The sequence below is a fragment of the Rhamphochromis longiceps genome, linkage group LG17, assembly GCF_057381845.1.
Source record: "Rhamphochromis longiceps isolate RC_006_pf linkage group LG17, R_longiceps_female_GT1.1, whole genome shotgun sequence".
NCBI classification, from domain to species: domain Eukaryota; kingdom Metazoa; phylum Chordata; class Actinopteri; order Cichliformes; family Cichlidae; genus Rhamphochromis; species Rhamphochromis longiceps.
This window is the reverse complement of record NC_140573.1, coordinates 14321672-14343142: the sequence shown is the minus strand read 5'-3', so window position 1 is coordinate 14343142 and position 21471 is coordinate 14321672. Positions and strand designations below refer to the sequence as shown.

Genomic DNA, 21471 nt, shown 5'->3' with positions numbered 1-21471 from the left:
GGAAAAATAAAAATAATCTTAATTCTAACCAATATAGAAATTATCTATTAGATTACATTAGTCTTGATACAGCCTCTGCCACCACATCAGATCAATTGCTCTGGGCTCCTTTGATCAGCTCCATCACCTAGTGGGGGTGGGGGGTCATAGTTTGGTCCCGCCTTCACTGTTGTGATTGGTGTGGGGGTAGGGACAGGCTTAGGGCGTCGGGGGGTTCCCCGGAGGCATCTTCCTTGGGGGGCTCAACCCGGGGTAGCGGTCATGTCCGGTTGGGGGCTCTTTTGGCTCTCGGGTGACTGTTTCCTCGTGGCTGCGTGCAGCGGGGCTAGGGGAGGGTCTGTGCTGACGGACGTGGGTTACTGACCTGGTAGCCTGGCTGGCCCTGGGTGGGTCCGGGATGGGCGTGAGGTTCTGGGGGCGCTCCGTCTCTGGGCTGGGGCCCGGGCCGGGCCTCGGGGGCTTGGGTCCTGGTTGGTGTGTTGCCGGGGTTGTGGGCGGATGGGTGCATGGGGGCCCAGCCCTGGAGCAGGGTGCCGCCGGTGCGTCGAGCCACCTGGGGGGCCCTTCAACTGGTGGGGGAGATGGTCACATCTTGCAGGAGCTTTCCTCTCCTCAGGAACTCTCTCTGCAGGAGGGGGAGATACAGGAGAGGTGGAGGAAGATCTCAGCCTGGACGTTTACTGTCTTATGTAGTCTGGAAGATGAGTGGATGGTGGGGTGGGTGCAGTTTTCTCTGTGGTGGGGTTGGGTGAACTGTCCCGGGCTCTGTGGGGCCGGGGGGCGCTGCTGCACTGGGCCCCGGTCTGGATGGGCCTGGGCCCCCCTTTCCCTGGCGTGTGGGAGTGCCTACTGGGGTCAGCGGGGGAGCTGGCCCCAGGGAGGGGTTACCTGCCCCTCCCTTCCTTCCCTCCCCATCTCCAGCTGCCTCCCTCTTCCCACTCCACCACAACCACCCACACATGCAGGGCCTTGGAGTAGGGGTATGTCACCAGGGTGCAGAGGAGGCTACCCCCCCCCCCGTCCCCTTCTGGCTGCCTCTGCCTCAATTTTATCCCATTTTATCTTGGGGGTGGGCACAATCACGGAGTCCAAATTACCATCAGGGTGTACACCTCACCCCTGGCGTCGTTGCCCACCTCTCAATTTTAAACACACTTAGACATTGAGGGCTATCAGGAGGGACTATGCGCTTACCTGCTGCTCCTTGGCAGGTAGCTCCATGCCCTCCTGGGTTTTAATTGCACCTTAGAACACATATGCATCAACACTACAATGAGCGGGTGGAGGGAGGTTTGGAGTCTTCTCCCACCCCCATTCTCTGCGGCCTGCTGGAGCGGGAGGGCTAGTAGGAGGAGTTGGCCGTCCGACTGCGGTCTGGAGTGTGGGGCCTCCCTGCTGCTACGGAGTCGGGGTGGTCTGCCTCTCCCCACCGCAGGGAAAAGGGTAACACCACCTGGGTCTGGGTGCAGTTCCCCCCTCCAGGGGCAAGGGTACCTAGACCCGGTTTGTAGAGTACGCTTGGGGAGTGTGATTGTGTGTACAGCGTCTCTTTATGTCTGTCTCCACGTTGGTTGAGTGTGGAGTGAGTGCATATGAGAGCATGAGGGTGGGAATGGATGTTTGTGTCTGTGTGTGCCTGTATGTCTGTGTCTATATGTCAGGTTGGGTATCAGACGCCACCTCTCTGGGGACACCTCAGGCCCTCCAAGGTTTGGAGGCCTATCTCCACCCACCACCACTTCCCCTGCCGGTGGCGGACTCCCTCAGGTGTCGGACTCCCTCAGGTGTCGGTGCGTTGGTGGTTCTTTGTGTCTGGGGGTGGGCGTCCAGGTACACACCGGCTCACTCCTTGGCGGCCGCTTATCGGGGCCTGGAGCCTGGGGCTCGCTCGGGCCCCTTCGGAGGTGGGGTGCCCCCGGCCTCTCGGCCTGGGGCTCGGTCACTCAGGCACAGCTGGCGGCCGGCGGAGCTCATGGGCGCGTCACTGCAACTCCCTCTGGCTTCTGCTCCGCGGCTGCTGAGTGAACCCTCATCTGGGACTCTCCTCAGCTCTTACTGGAACAATGGCGCGGCTGCCCCTCTGTTGGTCTTCCTTGGTCTCTTGTGTTCTGGGGACCTCTGGATGTCTGGAGTTTTGATCTCCTCCATACCTGCTTCACACCCTGGAGGACAGGGCTGTGGCTCCCCCACACTCCCTAGCAGATCGTTACATGGAGAAACCTTTGGAATACAAGCGCGCGGATCCACACAGGTATGCACACGGGTGTTCACTGCTCGTAGACCCAAATTACACCTTTCTTGGCTACTACTTCGAAGCACATCTGTCCTGCGTGCTGCACAACAACATTGAATATTTAGTATTTACTGCTGTTTACACTTAGCTAGATTAATGCGATGGTGTTGTGTTTAGTATGTTGCTTTGTTTTGTTTTTGTCTTTTTTGCTTGTTTTCTATTCTTCTCTCAACAGGTGATCCAGGAGATTTTTATTTTTTTTCTCCCCCCCTTTCTCACTGTCCCTCCCCCCTTCTGTTTTTCCTTTCCTTCCTCTTTCTTTCTCCCTTTCCTATCCCTCACTCATGTCTGTCCCGTCTGTAACATCTGAAAATAAAATATAATAAATAATAAAAACAAAGATCGACCAAATGGACCAATACGGCAATGCCACGATGATCCATTTGGCAAAGTAAATCCATTGGGTATCCTTGTTGGTCTTCAGACAACAATTCTGATGGCTAAAGAACCAAATGGGACAGGCAGGAAAAAAGGAGAAAAAAAAAAAAAAAAAAAAACAGTTGTCACAGGTCTGTAGCTGGATGGAACCCAGATTTTGTTACAAATGGAATTTATTTACATTAAATTGTAACTTTAATTTGTGTAAAAAGCTGTTTCGCATATTTCTATTTTTTTTTTTTATTAAATCTAACATTCCAAATGAAGATTGCATCATAAAAAAATCAAAATAACATTACAATTCACATTCTACATTTTATTTTTAAAGTAACACCAACTCTTTTTCTCCACAGTCGAATAATGAAGCCGTGGTTTCACTCTTCTAGGAAGTCTTCCACCAGTGTGTTGAATTCATCAGCATGCCTCAGGTGGAGGTTGTGTTTCCCCTCTGGCATTAAATGCAATCTAGATTTGGGGATGAAAATCTTGATTTAGCTTGTACCTAAAAGTGAAATTCATCAATTTGTGGTAATATTATTGTGCGTTCTCACCGTGAACCTTTGATGTGTTTGAGGAGGTACTCAGGGTGGAGAATTGGCACCATGGGGTCTTTCTCTCCATGGATGATGAGGGTTGGACAGCTGATCAGGGGCAGAAGTTCCATGCAGATGCTTCCTAACCAGAGAGCAAAAAGGAAACATTCAGATTATCTGCATTAGTAAGAGACAAAATTAACAAGTGTCTTTTCAGATTGTCTAGTGTGCCTGCAACAGCACAGAGCCATCACCTTCTGGTCTGTGGACAAACTGTGCGATTCCATCCACCCAGGCCTCCCACAGTTTAGCAAAGACTTGCACCCCATACACCTCCTCCATGGGTTGCCTCATCCTCGCACTCCATTTGGAGACATCACGCACCTCTGAGTGTTCCCACAACATAACCGTTCACACACAAACACACAACGCGCACATATTCAAGTGAAAGCCAATTTGTAGCTCGAATAACTTGCCACTTGTCCAAGGCAATAAAACGTGACACACCATTGTAAAGCTTGAGGTCCTGCTGGGAAACAAAAGCATTGGCTCCCCACACGACCATCTTGTTGATCAGATCGGGGTTCCTTGCGGCTGCAACCAGAGCCGTGATTCCCCCGTCACTCCACCCAAGCAGGGAGAACTTGCCGAATCCCAGTGTCTGCCAAAGAAATGATTTAAAAAAAAAAAAAAAAAAAAAGTAGGTTGTGTCAAAGCAGTAACACAACTTGCTGTTGTAAAAAATGCAAAAACTTTCTTTAACTGCAAGACCAGACAGTTGTACATTTATCTGTGTATGAATTGTGATATATAAATCATGAAATGCAGTAAATAATGCAGAAGACAATTAGTCTTCATGCTTCTGAATGTACAGATATTGTGAGAAACCTATTTGACAGAATCCTTCCTGCATGATTCACAGTTCTAAGACATTTTGAACAGTGAACCATGCAAATGGTTGGTGGTGGGGGGTGGGGGTGGCCTTTAAATTTTCTGTTTTGAATCATCACTCAAATTTGAATAACAGGTGGGCGGGGCCAGAATAATGTGCCTGTGAAGATTACTTGTATGCATCTAGTATTTACAATCTTTTTCGCAACTTTGGCTGTGTGTAACATGAGTATCCACTATTGGAACATATAGTATACAATAACAAGATCAAAGAGAAAAATCAAAGAGAATATTAAAATATTATTAAAGCTTACCAACATACAACAGCTGTGTTGGATTCTGCAGCCTTCTAATTTCACACACTGTACGTGTAGCTCATAGGTTGCCAGTGATTTCAAAATGTATATTTTCATAAGAGTTATGATGATGGTCAAAAAGCAATTTGATTGGCATACAAAATATTGCAGTAAATAAGTACTGAAAGGAGGGGGTTTGTTTGTAGCCTCATACCGGAAACTAAAACCCCAGACAGGGGCTTTTTGTCATGTTCATTACTGAAGGGTAAAAGAAGGATATAGCTTCGTAAACCAGGAATTTTAATATTGGTGTATGAAAATAACATGTCTTAGTATTAGAATCGGACCGTGGATTAGACATCATTTAAGTCAGGGTTGCCTAAATTTTGATCAGAACACAAAGCAGAGAATAGAGGAGGCATATACACTAACTGTATATAATAATTTATTAATTGTGCTTTAAACACTTTCTCTAAACTGCGCAAAAAAGAAAAGAAAAGAAAGACCAAAAAGAAAAGGTCCAGGTAATTTTTTTAAGGTAATTTCCTGCCAATACATTATCTGTTTTGTTATGGGAGTTTCCATAAATGGTAAAACTCGATATGTGGCTAAAAAAAAAAAAAAAAAAAAAAAAAATTAGGATTAGTATTGCTTTCTAATATTTATCCAGATATTAGACTGTAGTAAAATCTAGCAGGTTTTGGATTGCAGAATTTAACTTATTTTCCATTTTGAATGAATTCTAGACCTTTATCATTTTACGACACGCTGAACTGAGCATGAAGTTTATCAGTCCCCATATGTTCCTTTCTTTCACATGCCCCCCAGAGAAGGGGCTTCTCTGTAACCTGTAAAGGTCAGATTGGTAATCATTTTCACCCTGAGTTTATCAGCAAACCTTCATAAGATCAACTGCATCCTTCGCATCCCTCTCAAAAAAGTCAGGGGGGAAGTCTCTGTCTGGGGGACGGGATTGTCCATACCCGCGGGGATCCCAGCCAACTACAGTGAAGCGTTCTTTGGCCAGAGACTTAAGCTGAGGACCAAAATCCGTCTTTGTGCTTCCTGTGGTAGAAAATATAGCAGTTTTTCTTTTAGATGCTTAAAGGACTCAATCAAACTGTACTGAATGATATGCTATTCTTACAACAGAGATATTGAGTATAAAGATTTTGATGTCTTCCCATATAGCCAAACTTCTTTTCTACATTAAAAGGAGGCGTGTGCTTGTACTTACCCAGAGCGCCAGGAAGCAACAGCACAGCATGTTTTCCTCTGCCTGTCTGCTCGTAGTACAGATCCACTCCATTAACAGGCTTCTTGCCTGAGGCCACTGAAGAGCTGCAGGGAAACACACGAGGAGACGGTGGCAGTCAAAATGAGCTGTGGATAGCAGAATAAGGTGGGATAGTTACTTTGAATGTTACAACCAAAGATAAAGTCGTCCTTTGTTAGGACAATTACAGCAATCACATTGTTCACCTTTTATGAGAATAGAAGAATCTTGGGTTTTATGGGCCCTTAAAAGCAGGTTTGAAAAGTGGAACCATTGTTCAGCTTAACCCTCGTTGACAGCATCTGTTCCTGTAGATTTAGAATGCTGATGTATGGCACGCTCTTATTCTTGGTCTCTGTTACTATTAAAGCTATTTTGCTGGGATGAACTGTAAATGTTCTACCTACATTACTGCAGAACACATTTCAAAGCTGTGAAAATCAAAGGCTCTGAGTAAAGTGCGCCAACAACGGTACTTGAATAAAACAAAAGGTGTACATGAACTCATATGAGTTTTGATTATAAGCAGTTCAGATGCAGCAATTATTCATTTACTGAATAAAACTAACCTACTGGCAAATTACATGTTCAGAGATAACAGTGTTTGCAACAGCTCATAGTTGCTGGTGGTTATTTACCATCACGTGATGGCAGTCATATATTTATGTGCGCGACTGTGATATTTCTCCATCCTTTAAAAACAAAACAAACAAAAAAAACCCGCAGTAATCTTTTTAAAGGTAATGTTTTGCAGTCTAACACATCTATAATATCAAGATTTACTCCTGCAAAAGCCTCGAGGCAAACACTTTATGCATTAAATGACGATGAGATTATTCTAAATATTATCCGTCTACAAGCAAGGTGTTTAGCTTTAATTTGAAAGACAGTCACGGAAGGATAAAGGATGAAAAAGGAACTTTATTGTTATTATTTGCTATTAAACAAAAACATCCCTAACAGTTATTCACCAGATCGACAATATAATATAATATAATAATTTAACCCCCTTTTCTGCATTTAAAATATTTGCAAAGTATAATTTACGACATTAAAACGTGTTAGAATATTATATTTATGTAATATTTGTGACAGATAAAGGACACAGTGTGGCCATGATGAAGACGAATACAGACATTAAACTCGCATTAAATATAAATGGCTGTTACATCAGTTTTTATAGGTATATATAATCGATACTGTCGTAATATCACAGTTGGTTCATAAACACTATGTTGTAGTGAGTGGGCATACTACACCATCTAGTGGACTGGAATCAAACAAACCTCGAGGCAAGAACTACGACTGCAAGAAAACCCAACGCATTTCCTGCGTGGTCTCTGCAGCTCTGTGCAGTTTGTCCTTGCAGAGTCGTGCGTGTCATTTCACAGTGCACACAGTATGAAGACAGTAAGAATTGTTACCAGTACGGCCGGATCGCTGTCATGGCTCTCTTAAAGCCACGTCTCCCGAGTAAAAACAGCGCCATGTATGATCGGTGCGCACACTCAGCACGTCCTCAGTCAGTCCCCAGGTTTGATTTGGCTGGTTAAAAATTGTACAGTCTCTCTCCGAAGTGGACCAAAGTCCACACGTTCCAGCCCTGCGTGTTTGTTTTTAAAGGAAGTGCTGGGATCAGTGTGGCACTTTCAACGTCGCCGTTTATCCAGTGAACTATTTTCAGGCGAAAGTACGAAGGCGAATCCAAAATCACAAGCTGATCTGAAAACTGTACTTTTCCGTCGTCACTCTGACATGTCAGGCTCACTGGAGTGAAGTAGCTGACCCACCAGTCCGAGCGCAGGCTGCAGGTCTTAAATAATGGCAGAGCAGATTTTTAACAGGCTTCTGTTAACATGACCTCTCATGGATCAGCATGTTATTAATCTGAATAGAAATCAGCTGAGCACGTCTGCTTTGATACTGGCTTTGCTGTGTGTTTAGAAGTGGGGTGAAGCCATACGCTGTATATAAAAGATGGACTTCTCCAGTTGTTTGGTGACGCTTTATTGTGAAATTTCAGTCATCACCACGTTGTTGTTGTTGTTGTTGTTTTGAGAATGGACGTGACAAACAAGAGATTTATGTGACTGTGAACTGAGGACATATGCATGAGAGCCCATAGCTGTTTTTATCCAGACTTCTCTTTGAAACCAGAGGAGTTGCCCCCTGCTGGCCATTATAAAGAATGCGGAATACATTGGCTTTACTTTTCAGATCTGGAATCTGCTTCTTCTTCTTTTCTTTTTTTTTTTAGAGCTAACGAGTGGAGTGAAGTTAATACAAACTATGGTTTATATTCTGAGATATACTCCTTCATGAAAAGGAGGTCATTAAGTGAATGTTTCCAAGATGTCTGGGTTATTGTCCCATGAAGACCAAGTGTGTGACTGAGTGTGTCACATGTTTTCAATTCAATGTCAGGATTGAAGCTTTGCAAATTGTAAAGAAAAGAAAAGACATGAACAAGATGCGCAGAAAAGAGAAACTATGACGCTCCACCCAAAGGAGATGTCAGGGACTTTGGCTTAGATCTGCTCGATATTGTCGTTAGTCCCGCTCATGGTGCAGGTTAACTGAACGATGTCTTTCTGCAGTGTTCATTTGACTGCTTCTACAACCAAGAAACTCAACATGTCTACAAGAGCTTTTCCACATCCTGTTAACGCCAATGTACAGCAATTAGCTGCAGTTAAACCGGGTTGCAGCAGGGGGTACTCGTGAGATATTCCTAAATACAAAGACGCAAATAGAGGTGTGTGGCTATAATCTGTTTTTGGTTCTCAAAAATACAGAATTGATCAGTTGTACAAACTGGCCCTATGTGGCCTGTCTTGGGTGTACCCTGCCTGTTGTCCTAGCTGGTATAGGCTCCAGCCCTCCTCGCGACCCTGAATCGATAAGCGGAAGAGAATGGAAATAAAACACTTGTTTCTGGTTTTTCTGACTTCTGAAGTCAGTTTTGTCCGTAAAATGCTGGTATTGTGTTGTATATACATGCTGATTGGTTAAGGTTTTACAACGAGAAAGAACTCCTCTGATGATAACAGTTTAAAAACGTAGCCGAACCGCAACAGAAACCTCCACATGTGTATTAGAAGCAGCTGTGTGAGGTGATTTGAAGCTGCTGCTACAATCCAATCAAGATGGTGGATGCTGTAAAGTGCCCTATAGTGCTGTAATAGTCCTAATACTTACAGAAGGGTGTTTTCCTACAACTGAAACCTATAAAAAATGGAACTGTATCAAATATCGTCTCAACGCCTGAAACATGCTGAATTTAAATTTCCAGAAGAAAAATGTTTACTCCACCACATTGACATTTTTGGGTTTGAGCTTCTTTGGGCCCAATTCCTTCTGGACTACTGCGTAAACACCCCTACGATATAAAAAAAAATGAGTGGGAATTATGAGTTATAGCATAATCATAGACATTTTTGATACCAGAAGAATCACAGTGGACAGATACAGATGTCTAACTTCAGTCCCTAAAAGGCTCCAAAGGTTTCAGCACTATTTTGTACAGTTGGTCTTCATAAGCACTTATAGATTTCAAGAGGCTTTTCTTTAAAAAGACTCCCGCCTTTAAGCCCGACAAAATATACTCTCAGAATTCATATAGGGTTTTCCTTTTCTGTTTTATAGGAAGCGTTCTTTCCTTTTTCATCCTTTGCCTTTTAATGGACTTTATTTGAGGAAGGTGACACACTTAAAAATTACCATAAAGCATCAACATTACACTACATATGGAAATATTCCAGATTTTATATGTGATATGACAAAAAAACCTCTTTTACTTGATTACAGAACTTACTGTGTGTTGGATCAGTAAGACCTCAGAATGGTTAATCCCTGTGAGAGATCTGAAATGTTACAGCCCTTTGAAACCACTCCTTTCACGGGAAGCTTTGTTGCATATCAATTTCCTTCTTGCTCTCTCCCCCCTCATTTCCTGCCATCTTTCTACTGTTGTTTATGTAACGAAAGGCCTACATTAATCCTTGAGCGAGCTTGAGTATTTCACGCAATTTCATGGGTGTGTAATCAGATATCTGTCAAATGTCAACCTCAAGGTAAAGTCAGGGGATGGACTGACAGGGAAATATGAATATGTGTACGAGACCCCTTATCTGATGTTGGCTTGAATGAATGAAGCAACATCTTTGACCCTCTGGAGAGGAAAACTTTGCACCAAAGTTATTGGAATTCATCCTTAAGAGACGCTGAATATTTTGTGATTTCTCAGATATTTCCACTACCATAAACTTCATGGTAGCTGTAGAGGACAAGTCCCAAATTCACCAAAATGAGTAGGTTTCAACCTCTGGTGATTGTACACGTCTGTATAGGATTTTAGAGAAACTCGTGGAATAATTGTTGCAATATTAAACTGAAGTGGTGTGCCAGCACAACAACACAGCCAACCACAGAGAGACAGGCTTGCATGTGGCTACAAAGACCTGTGGCTAAAGACACAAAGGTCTTGTGGTTTCAGCTTCTCAAATGTGATGATTTTCTCAGTTATTTCGCCATAAATGAGATAGTTTGAGGTTTTAGACTGTTTCACACACAACAACGTGTTTCCTCACTATTAAGAGGCAATTTAATAAGCAAACTAATAATTAAGTACATTTAAAAAGTAAGTATTAAGTTGGAGCCCAAAAACGGCTTTCGATAAAGTGATGGCTTGATGTGCAAACCTTCCTCAAACCCGAAAGACTCCTCTTCTTCTTGTTAAAAAGACAGTTTTATTGTGAAACCCAATCTCCCACCCCCTCCACCCACACACACACACACAGACGCGCACTCTCTCAGCTCTGATCAAGGTGTATTTTTAATGTATCATCATGGTTTCTAATGTGTGAGCTGTTTTGTTTATCAATGGTTTTGAGTTTTCGGTGCCGATGAGCTGTTCCACCTAGTTCTCTGAGGCAGGCAGCAGGCAGATTTTTGTAAACGCCTCCACTCTCCCCTGCCTGTCTCTGTGCCACACACACACACACACGCACGCACACACACACACACTGAACCACACAGAGGAACACAAGACAAAGCCGGGCTAAAAATACCTCGATCGGCTCAGAGCGATGCACTGAAGATGTAGCCAGATTTACTGGAAATGAACAGAGCGAGTTAGAATTAAGAGGATGTCCACTGAGAAGCACAAAATTAGACATAAATGGGGGAATTCTGAAATCGAAGACGAAATTAGGTTTAAAAGCACTACTTTGTTATTAGAAAATATTAGAACGGGTATTTGAAAAGTACAACTTGTTTTTAGGAAACAGAAAATTGTGGGGATTTTTTTTGCCACACTGGTTTGCAACTCTTGGGCACAAACGTGTAACACTGGCTTGAGGTTGTCACAGATATTAGTAGAAATAGAGACTGAATTTGATCTGAATGGATAAACACAGAGAAAGAATCCTGATTGCAATCTTGGTTTTAAGACAGCTGCCCTCTCATTTACAGCAGGAACACACAGATAATTGATTTTGAGCTTCATTCAAAGGTGTTCCTAGCAGGGTGCTGACAGCTCAGCAGATAGTGATAGCTGGGCCATCGGATCTGTTCTGGCCTTCAACCATCTTTGTCTGGTTGCTATGTGCCTATCCATGGTCCCATGACCAACGCATGGTCTAAATATAAACATGTGCTAAGGTCACATTCTGAGGAAAACGTGCTCTCAATGAAGTGGCACTCAGGGAGACGGACGAGCTGAGGTCTTCATGACAGTTTGAGTTAAACTAAAAAGTTGTCAGGGTTCCTTTAAACCGAGTAGCAGTTAGTGACTAGAGACAGTTAAGTTGCTGCTTTAAGCGTCTCCCTAAAGGAATCACTTTCCAGTTATGACTTCAAATTCCTCTTAAATTCAGTGTGCTTATCTACACACCTTTGGCAGAGATGGGTAACGGAATAAACAAGGTACAGTATCAACAACGATATCTAGGAAATCAAACCTTCAGAGCCTGCCATGATATTTTTCTAAAAAAGACAAAAACAACAACCCCAAGATCTTGTTTTTTCTTTAACTTCTGCATTTTCCATTTTACACAATTTTGAACTGTTTTTAGGTCCTGCCTGATCTTTATCTTGGAAATATCAAAGGTAGGCTGCGGTGCCTTTTGTCATGTGTGTAAAAAAATTGATTTATTTTCCGGATAATGTAGTAGTAGTTTGTTTCAGTTCCTCATACGGAGGGGCATGTGGTGAGATGCTACACTGAGCTCAGTTTCTATAGAGTCGAGAGGTCACAGTGTAAAGCTGAGCTATTGAAATATTGCATTTTAACAAAAAAAAGTGTGTTTTTTACCCTCTGAGTAGGTATAAATCTGCCAGCAGCTGGGGGAAACATTACTTTGAGCGCTGATGTGAATATTTGAGCGGTGGTGTGGGAGGGGATGCCCCATGGCGCGGGGGTGTCCCTCGGTGTGAACTACATTCCACACGTTTCCATAAAGCACCAAATGCAATTGTTGGGCTGCTTTTTTTAATCTTTGCACACATTAAGAATCATGACTACACAGGAAACGTCTTAAAATGCAGGCAGCTCTTTTTTAGAAATAAAGTATGTTCAAGGAATTGCTGTCAAATAGGAAATGTGACACCTTTTTAATCTTAAGCAGGCCTTTGATCTTCATTCATCTACATGACTTAGCACATATAAAGCGAGCTGGAGCTTTTGGCTGCGAAAGTTCCATCAATGCCACTTTTGGATATTTACAGGCGTTACTGCTGTTCTACTCTTACTATTCTGAGCTAGTCTGTACTCTGCTTAGCTTTGCTAGTCTGCTAAACTAAGCTGTTAGTTTCTTCAATGTTCATCACATCTTCTATGTTTTTGCTTAATCCCACATCTTTAGTCCCAATCTCATCAGCTTCAACACTACTAAAGGCTTGATCTCTGAATTTATAACAACCTGACTTTATAAAAGAAATAAAGGTAGCCATGATGACAACACTTAAATTTAGCACTTTAGAAATCAGAAGAGATTTGGAAACATTTCTCTCCTTGAGAACTAATATTTAACCATGGGGGAAAAAAAGAAAAACGTAATCTTTCATGAAGGAAGCTGACGGATTTGAATGGGAGGATGCAGGTTTTAGGCCAGCACCTAGAAACCTTGAGTGGTGCTGAACCTCTCAGCCCTAAGCAAAAAATCATCTCTCGTCACTTCACTGTTATATCAGCATCTGACACTCAACTAAACTATTTATCTCATGACACACTGCAGCACTTGTTGCATAACATTGACGCTGCGGTCATCCAGTGATTTAGGGTTGTATTTCCTCTGCAAGTGTTCTGTGCACTGATGCCACTCACACTGTTTTCTTACTGTATGATGCAATTGGTTGGTTGTGTCCTACAGTTAATAAGAGTTCCAATGACAAAACATTTAATTACTGAGTGAATTTAGCTTTAAGGAGGTTTCAGTGCAAACTCATCTTGCTCTTGTATAGGTGGCCCCAATCAGCATCCTGCAAACTTGCAAAGCATATGAGAAAAAATGCTCAAGGCACATCTGTCCAAGGTAGAAAACATTTGGCTTCCTTTCAAAGAACAAAATTTGATTAGAACAATTACTGTTTCTTGCTTTTGGGCCAAGCTGTTGGACTGTTTTAGAAACACTGGTTTTCCGGTTTTTCTTTCAGTTCAAAACCAGAGCAAAACTTTGAAATCTTAAGGCCACATTTGCTTGGAAGTCACTTCAGGAGGGGGGTTGTTGTTGGGCAGAAGATGCTTTATTTAGTTTGGAGCTCACACGGTGTGATTGGTGATTGGATGCAGGGTGTATCGTGTATTTCTCGATTTTCTTTGCGTTCCACAGATGCTCGAGACGGGGAGCTGCTGGCTCAGCACAACATCACCCACATCCTGTCCATCCATGATACAGCTGCGCCCGTTCTGGAGGTGAGGCCTTTTTTAATGTCTTGCATCAGATTGCACGACCCCCTGACCTCAACATTAACCCAACCATAAAGTACATAAGCTCCTCTGAGCACGACTGTGGTTGCTGTGTCCCCCTGCTGATTAATACTCATTCTGAAACTGTGAGATATTGTTGTCAGCCCAGAGCCTCTTTCCCACCTTAATATGTTTACAGAGCTGCTTCAAATATAGTTATTACCTTAACAAGTTTATGAAAAGAGAGGACAAGTTTTAAATAAATGCTTTGAAATGATACACTGCATACAGACACAGTTAATAGCAATAAATCGTTCCATTTCTAATCTTCTGAGGTCACCTTGTGTTTTTAAAGGCTGAATGATCATCAGATCATTCATTATCAACATCAGATCTTTATCAAAGGCTATTGAAAGAGACCACTTCAATTAGTGTGAAAGTCACATGTGTCTTCTGTCTTCTTTTTTTAAATTCAGTCATAAGACCTGGAATTCACCAGTTCTCACCAGAGAAGCAATTTTCTAATTGACTGTGGGTCCTCGATATTGTGTGGGATTCTAGTATATATATGAAAATCTGAATGCTGTTTTCAGTTGATGCAGCTGTGAGGCAGATGCAAGCCAAGGTTAGTGGATGTTGCACAGTATTGTTCACACGAGATGCTTTTAGCTCAGCAGCTTGAGGTCCAGAAAGTCTTGAAAGTGGAACTTTGCAAAAAAAAGTTTCTGGCTTTTCAGTGCTGCATTTAGATGTGGCAATTTGTGTATGAAACAGCAGGAAAGGTGTTTTTGTGTGTGTTTGTGTGTGTGTTAGTGAATGTGAGGAGCTGATAGATTGAAGCATAAAATATGTGTGAAGATGTAAGTTTTACTGAACAAATAGTTTGATTTTGAGGTTTTTCTGAGGTATCTTTCTGTAAATACACAATACCTTGAGTCAGAGTTTATGAAATGATGCACACTTTTGATGTGTACAAGCCTGTAATTATTTACAGATTGAATGATTTGACTTTAAGTCTCCTGATCTCATCTGAGCCCATTAAATACATTACGTCCTCCCGTCGGCTTCGTACTGGGACTTGTCTCTTGAAAATCTTGAATCCGCTTGCCATCTTCAGTGTCCGCTTTCACAACTTTCATCTTTTCTTGTTGAAAGCGAACATGAAAAGCGCTCAGCGATTTCTCTACACTTTCTCCATCCATGTTAGCATGTTTCATTGAACAGTGAAGAGAAACAGCAACTTGTATTACAGTATCACTACTCAAACTGGTCAACCACCAAAACTTTTACAAGGTTTTGGGCCTGAAGTGAAGTCTGGCCCTACGGACTCATTCTGAACTGTGATGACAGTTATTCAGTTGCTTTTTTTAAAACATACAAAATCATGTGTGATGCAACTTTTTGAGTTTTGAGGCAAAAATGATGACTCAGGTCTGTTTTAGACCAAGTGGCCAGATGGGATGGGTTATTTGCATACCTAACAGTCAAACCGCGGACTGATTGATTTCTTGGAAGACAGCGTGATGGTTCCTGAGAGAGGAAGGTAGAATTTGCAACGATGATGTGGTCTGCGCATTTACATCTGGCCAAGTCTCTAAATGTGCCATTTACTGTATATGAACCTAATTATCATACTGCAAAATAAAAGGTCATCTTTTGCAACTAATTCCAAGCCCCAAATATTCCTTTTGCAAGTAAAGTAAATAAATGTCTGCATTTATCCACAATTTTCATATATTTTGACTTAGAGTGTAGTCATGATTTTACAAACAGTACCACTGAGTCAAGGCCATGATGAGCTATAAGAGTGATAGTGTGAAGATATGAGGACTTCTCGGTAACCGTTTGCATAATCTGACTCTCTCTATCAGAAATAATAATTTAGCCTTCATGAACCTTAGGCATGTCTTTAATATGGGCACTTTCATTGGTATTTATAAATGTGTCTGCATTTGTCGGGGCTCTGTGCGTGCAATCTCACCTGTCTGGAGCACTTCCAGGACTCGGTCTGTCCCAGAGGGCTCAGGGGTTTTTGCAGTGGTGCAGTCATACCAGGACGAGGTGGTTTCTGTCCACTGCATGTACCATCAGCTGCCAGGTGCACAACACAGCACACACACACACACAAGCACAGAGACAAACACAAGCAAACATCGTTATGTCGTGACCTACCACATGGGCAGGGCCAGAGGGGCAAGGTTTCAGGGGCTGTCCCATAGGAAGTGAGAAACAAGAAGTGAGTTTAGTTCCAGTTTTCAAACAAATGACCCCTGCTCAATAGTTGAGCACTCGCCTTTTCCTATCATGTTAACTTTTGCCACTAAAGTATTCACTTCTTTAATGAAGCTGCTCCCTCTCTCACAGGGCATGACATACCTTTGTATATCCGCAGCTGACCATTCCAAGCAAAACCTGTGAGTACTTGAATAAATGTTGAATATATATAAAACCTGCATATATGTATGAGCTCTTTGCCCCATTTCTATAAATAAAAGAAATGAATTACAGCTTGCAAAATAGAAAATTTATCCAAATGCATCCTTTTTTAAAAAGGTTGGTTTAAATAATTAAACACATGATCTCTTTACCGACTACAAACTAAATTGTACAGCTATGGTAAATAATAATAAATAATAATAATCCAGTTTTAAGGTTGAAAGGCATGATCCTCACTATGTTGTATATCTTGTGAATGTGATTCATTTCACCAGGATTCAGTACTTCAGAGACAGCATCATGTTCATCCATGAATCCCGACTGAAAGGAGAAGGCTGCCTCGTCCACTGGTGAGTGGAACGCCTCAGTCCTGTTTTACATGTCATCTGAAATGATACTTGGTCATATTAAAAAAACATTCAGTTACGATATATGGTAGACTATATTACGTATTTTGGCATAGAGATGTTGTAAAAAGTTTCAACATTAAGATCTAAAAGATTTTTATTCATAATCATGAGAATTTGCTCTGGGTTTGATCGCAGACCGGAGGTCCTCATATTTTATCGACCCCGTTCTCATTTTCAACCACATCACTAGCACCAAAAAGAAGCTGTCTGCCAAAAATTTTGGTTAAAGCTTTCATTGCACATTTCATTACCTTTCATCTTTTCTCATATCAAACATGCAAAATCAGGCATTTAACCACAGCTTTGGGACAGAAGGGGTTTCACTTCTTTGTACACTAAAGCAGAGAATCTGAATATGAGGTGATTATCTTGCTCTGAGCTGTGAAGGCCTGTGTTCTCAGCATGGCAGGAGTGTCCCGCAGCGTGACTCTGGTGGTGGCCTACATCATGACGGTGACGGGTCACGGATGGGTAGAGTCCCTGGCAGCGGTTCGGTCAGTCAGGCCGTGTGCGGGGCCCAACCTGGGCTTCCTGCGGCAGCTGGAGGAGTTTGAAAACACAGAACTAACAGAAGTGAGTCATCATAATTAATTTCACTTTTGATTATTCATTGAAAAAAAATCAGTTATGTTGGGACAGCTGAAAACGGTTATGTGGATTAAAAGATGCAATACATTTGGACAGATGAGTGTGTGGGTTTAATTTGTGAGTTCAGGTACAGCCTGGTCTCAATATACCGCTCATCAAAGCATTCTTTGTCTAAAAGCTGGAGGCTATGACATGAGAAATTGCAAAAAAACTAAACAAAACAAAAACCTGACGTTTTCATACAACAGTGTGAACTACTCCCTTCAAAAGCCAACCCAGTCTGGTTTATATGGGTGTTAGTAAAGCTCCTAAATGAGGACCTGTGTGAGAAGTACATATCTGAGAAACAGATGCTTCACATGTACTTTTCCTTATGCTCCCACATGGACCATTTAACCCTCTCTTCTTGTTAGAGCTGGTGCCGTTTTGTGACGAGAGCAGTGCATGCCGCTGTTTGAAGACTACTCATCCTATTCAGCTGCTGGACGATTACTCTGCTGCTGTCCTGCATGGAATGACCTTCATGTCACATGACATGGGCCCAAAAGCATTTCCCACATGGACAGTTATTGGAAAAGGAGCAGTTGTAGTATTCAGTCCAAAAACAAATATAGAACAGCTGCAGAACTGTATTATAAAATGATATCTGTGTATAAGGATGTCAGATGTGTTCGGATAAGTTTTAAAAGTGCTCAATCTAAACTTCTTCAGCTTGACAAGGATCCAGGCCACATGTGCCTAAAACTCCAGCTTACAGTGGGGGAAACAATGAAATAACTGATCCCCTGCTGGTTTAGTTTATTCGCTTACAAAGAAACGAACAGTCTCTAATTTTTGGACCGAGACAGAACATCAACACATTTTTTTTTAAAAAAAGGTAGAATTGATTTACACATCACTGAGTGAAATAAGTGTCAAATAATTACTCCCCCTGCTGTATGTGCACTGTGAGCAGTCTTTAAAAAAAAGTCTAAATCAGGTGTGTAATAAATGTAGCATTTTTGAACATTTAGGAGGCTGCTCATCACATGCTTGTTTTCTGCTTTTTTCAGTAACCCTGTTTAAGTCAAGATGCTATGAGCTGTGGGCAAAGTCAGCAAAAATGCAGACTTATTGAAAGTGTGCATAAAGGGCACAGAACGTCTGCCGAAAAGCTCTCATAAACTTGTCAGTGGGACTGGGCCCTGCTACTACTACAACTGATACCTCAGCTCTGTTTTTGGTTATGCTTCACCTTTTTCAGTTAAGTTTCACAGCAGCCTAAATCAAATTAGCATGCATTCCGTAAACTGCACTGCATTTTGGTGCAGTTATGTTGCTCGTTTCACTTTAAAGTCTTTTAATTTTTTTTGTGAAGTACCTCAAATAGCACTAAAATGTGCCGTACATGAAGTTGTATTTAAACATAAACAGTGGACACTTTCAGCTCGGATTCAGGGCGATTAAAACAAATTCTTTGAAAACTATAGTTATTTTTGTACTCATCACACCATTTTCAGAGACTCAAAAGTAATTGGACAATTAGCAAAGCAGCAGATTTCAGTGGATGTGAGGTCTTTAAGAGCTTCCAAATGAACAATCTGCTCAAACCACTTGTTACACTCAAGAACAATAAGAACAGATTAGACATCTGAAGAACTTGCCCAGCCATAGAAAAAAATTCTTTGGAGAGATGAAACCAGGAGAAGAAAAAGAACAGTTCATGATCCAGAACATACCACATCACATATGGCTGCCAGTTTAAACGGTGGTTAATATCGATGTGACTGTTGATAGAGTTCACTTCACAGTGCAAATGGGTAACGAGCACGCTTTTCAGTTATTAAATACAAAACTGAAGGCAAAGACCTACAAATAACCAGCAGCAGAAGGTGTGGCAGTAGAGACCTAACAGAGCATCTCCAGGGAGATGTCATATCCGTGTGCTCTACACTTCAGGCAGACATGAGCTGCAAAGGCTTTTCATAAAGGTATTTAAAAAAAATCCTTATACTTTAAATTATATTAGTGTCAAATTATATTTGAGTCTCTGAAAAAAGGGAGGACTGGGTATAAAATGCTTTGTAATTCATAAACAGTTAATGTAAAAGCCTTAAATAAAGTCTGCACTTTAATCACATCACACACACAAAAAAACAATAAAAGGCAACGGTGGTAATGAATACTTAGGAATGAATAGTGCTGCTATTACAAACACAACTGAAGATGCTCCGCCTCTATGATGAGTTCCCTCAAATGATTAAAATAATATATATAAAATATATACAAAACAGTGCATTAGTCATGAATAATAATAGTAATTAACCTGATACTTCAACAGTTCACTAATGCAGGTGTACAAAAGTACATACAGTCTCAAATATTACACAAATAACAGAAAAGGATGAGTCATGACTTATTTTTTATGATTATAATTATTGCATTTTTAATTAGAAATATTGTTTGTATTTAATGTCTGTGGATTTTTATTACTTTTGGCTTCATTCATGCAGGCATGTACTCTTGAATCCAAATTTATAACATAACGCAGCGTTTCATCTGTAAGCTGTGCAGTGATGCGTGTAAGGCAATCAGCAGCCTGTAAGCTGATTTTATACAGCAGTGAGGTGTTGTTTTAAGTGACTGTCCGATGTAAAACGTGTCCAGTGCCTGTCTTAAACAGAGACATTGTCTTTGACTCTGCTCCCCGCAGTATCGAGCTTGGTGGAAGGAGCTGTACGGGAAGAGCACGTTCAGTGATGATGAGGAGATCGAGGCCCTTTTAAACCGGAAATCCAGCACCAGCGATGCCATAACAACCAGCATCACTCCCGCGCTGGCCACGAGCAGCAAATAAAGAAACTCATTTCTGCATCTTCAGTCATTTCTCACCTGAACTTAAGAAGCAGAGGACAGCGGGCTTCTGATTGGCCCTTTAATCCCACAGAGACCGGGTGCACATTTTAAAATCATTTTGCCCCCGACCTCGCACTGCGTCAGCAACACCTGTCTCATAAAAAGTTCAGTGTCAGGATGATAAGTTCAGTCCCGTGTGTGTGGAGTGGCTAAGCAGACATGTGACGGGGGGATTTTATGTCACCGTCTTCAGTTCCCTTCGTCATGTCATGTCCTTGCCTCTAACTGTCAAAACAACATGCAAGGGCAGTCAAGCATGACACCAAGGAAATATATGTACATACAGTCCACAGTGTGAACACATACTCCTCCTGTACACCCCCCCACCCCGCCGTCCCCCGTCAGTTATGTTATGCTGTGTCTTGTACTTGAAAAATGACTATTACTTTCTGAGACCGTGTGAGAGCTAAAGAACGCTTTATTTTATATTTTACAGTAAAAAAAAAAAAAAATCAGATGTGCTGTTTTTAACTATTGTGCTGTTCTTCCTAAATGTAAACTTTTCATTTGATGTTATTTGTGCAGTTTAATATGTGCACAGTCTGTGTAAATGCAGTTATATATGTAGAGTTTTTATGTTAACGTTTTCATGTTAGTTTGCATTTCGTATTTTGTTTAATTATGCATGCATTGAGATGACATTTAACTCATCAAGTGAAAATATTTAGATTGTAATAATGCAACAAAGGAATGTATTAATCTTCTTTTTTTTTTAGTTATTTCAAGCCTTTTCGAAACAAAACGAGGGACTAAAATCCATCTTTGACCTGGTTTCTGGATAAAAGCAGTATTCAGATCCAGGTAAAGGTCATAAATGACTTAAGTAGAAGTTTATCGCACATATTGTGGAGAACAGTATCTCTGCTGACGATGAAATTCTGACATTATTATGACCCCACAGTAATTGAATTAGTTTTGACTTCTTCATATAGTGGTCTACATTGTAGCAGTCAGCTCAAAGGTCACCAGATAACTGGTGGTGAGAAAATTCTGCGTCACAGGTCTTTGCCCTTTAAAATATTGCACAATTCTACCTCTTCAGGCCTCTTTCAGTTATTTAAATGACACCAGCTGAAAAGTGGAAACCACTCCTCAGAGGAACTCAGAACTACAATAACCAAGGGGCCCAGAGCTTTTAGTGGGGGTCCACGAGCTAGAACGTGTTCGTGAATCCTCCCCAAGTGGCTTAACATATAACAGTGCATGGTCACTTTTATATGCTCATTTTTGAATTATTTAAAATCTCAACATGAGAAGTTGTTCAGCTACAGCTGTCGGCTGAATATTGTTGGTTTAAAAGTGCCATATGTGAAATGTAGAGCAGCACTGAGATTACGTGTGATGAAGTGCATCATACATCCACATGTGCATTTTTCACACAGTTGTCATTTTAAAGATGAACACTACAGAGAAAAAAAAAAAACACGACTGATTTCTGTAACCTGGCAACCGGTTACAGATTAGGATCAACTATGGTATAACGCTGATGGGAAGCATTTGCATAATGAGTTCCTTTCAGTTCTCGTGCTGATAAGTAGGTAAAGCTTCAAATAAGTACTTGTACCTATC

General features: G+C 41.7%; 2 protein-coding genes across 3 annotated transcripts; one reads left to right on the top strand and one right to left on the bottom strand.

Annotated features, from left to right (window-relative positions):
- Window positions 1–2870: 2870 nt before the first annotated feature.
- On the bottom strand, window positions 2871–7448 carry bphl (biphenyl hydrolase like). Its single transcript, XM_085386690.1, has 7 exons — window positions 7092–7448; window positions 5629–5732; window positions 5290–5456; window positions 3712–3865; window positions 3459–3590; window positions 3223–3346; window positions 2871–3136 (listed from the first exon to the last, which is right to left on the bottom strand). Exons 1-7 carry the CDS (start codon window positions 7154–7156, stop codon window positions 3046–3048), a joined length of 837 nt encoding a protein of 278 aa, XP_085242816.1. The 5' UTR covers window positions 7157–7448; the 3' UTR covers window positions 2871–3045.
- A 3925-nt stretch (window positions 7449–11373) lies between these two features.
- LOC146649419 (dual specificity protein phosphatase 22-B-like) lies at window positions 11374–20623 on the top strand. Of its 2 annotated transcripts, XM_085387400.1 has the most exons (7): window positions 11374–11592; window positions 11742–11775; window positions 13497–13579; window positions 15938–15987; window positions 16285–16359; window positions 16821–16992; window positions 19700–20623. In XM_085387400.1, the coding sequence occupies exons 1-7, from the start codon at window positions 11572–11574 to the stop codon at window positions 19841–19843; spliced, it is 579 nt and encodes a 192-aa protein (XP_085243526.1). In that variant the 5' UTR covers window positions 11374–11571; the 3' UTR covers window positions 19844–20623. The 2 variants fall into 2 exon arrangements, with proteins under 2 accessions (XP_085243526.1, XP_085243525.1); XM_085387399.1 differs by lacking the exons at window positions 11374–11592; window positions 11742–11775 and having other exon boundaries at window positions 11787–13579.
- Window positions 20624–21471: the final 848 nt, after the last annotated feature.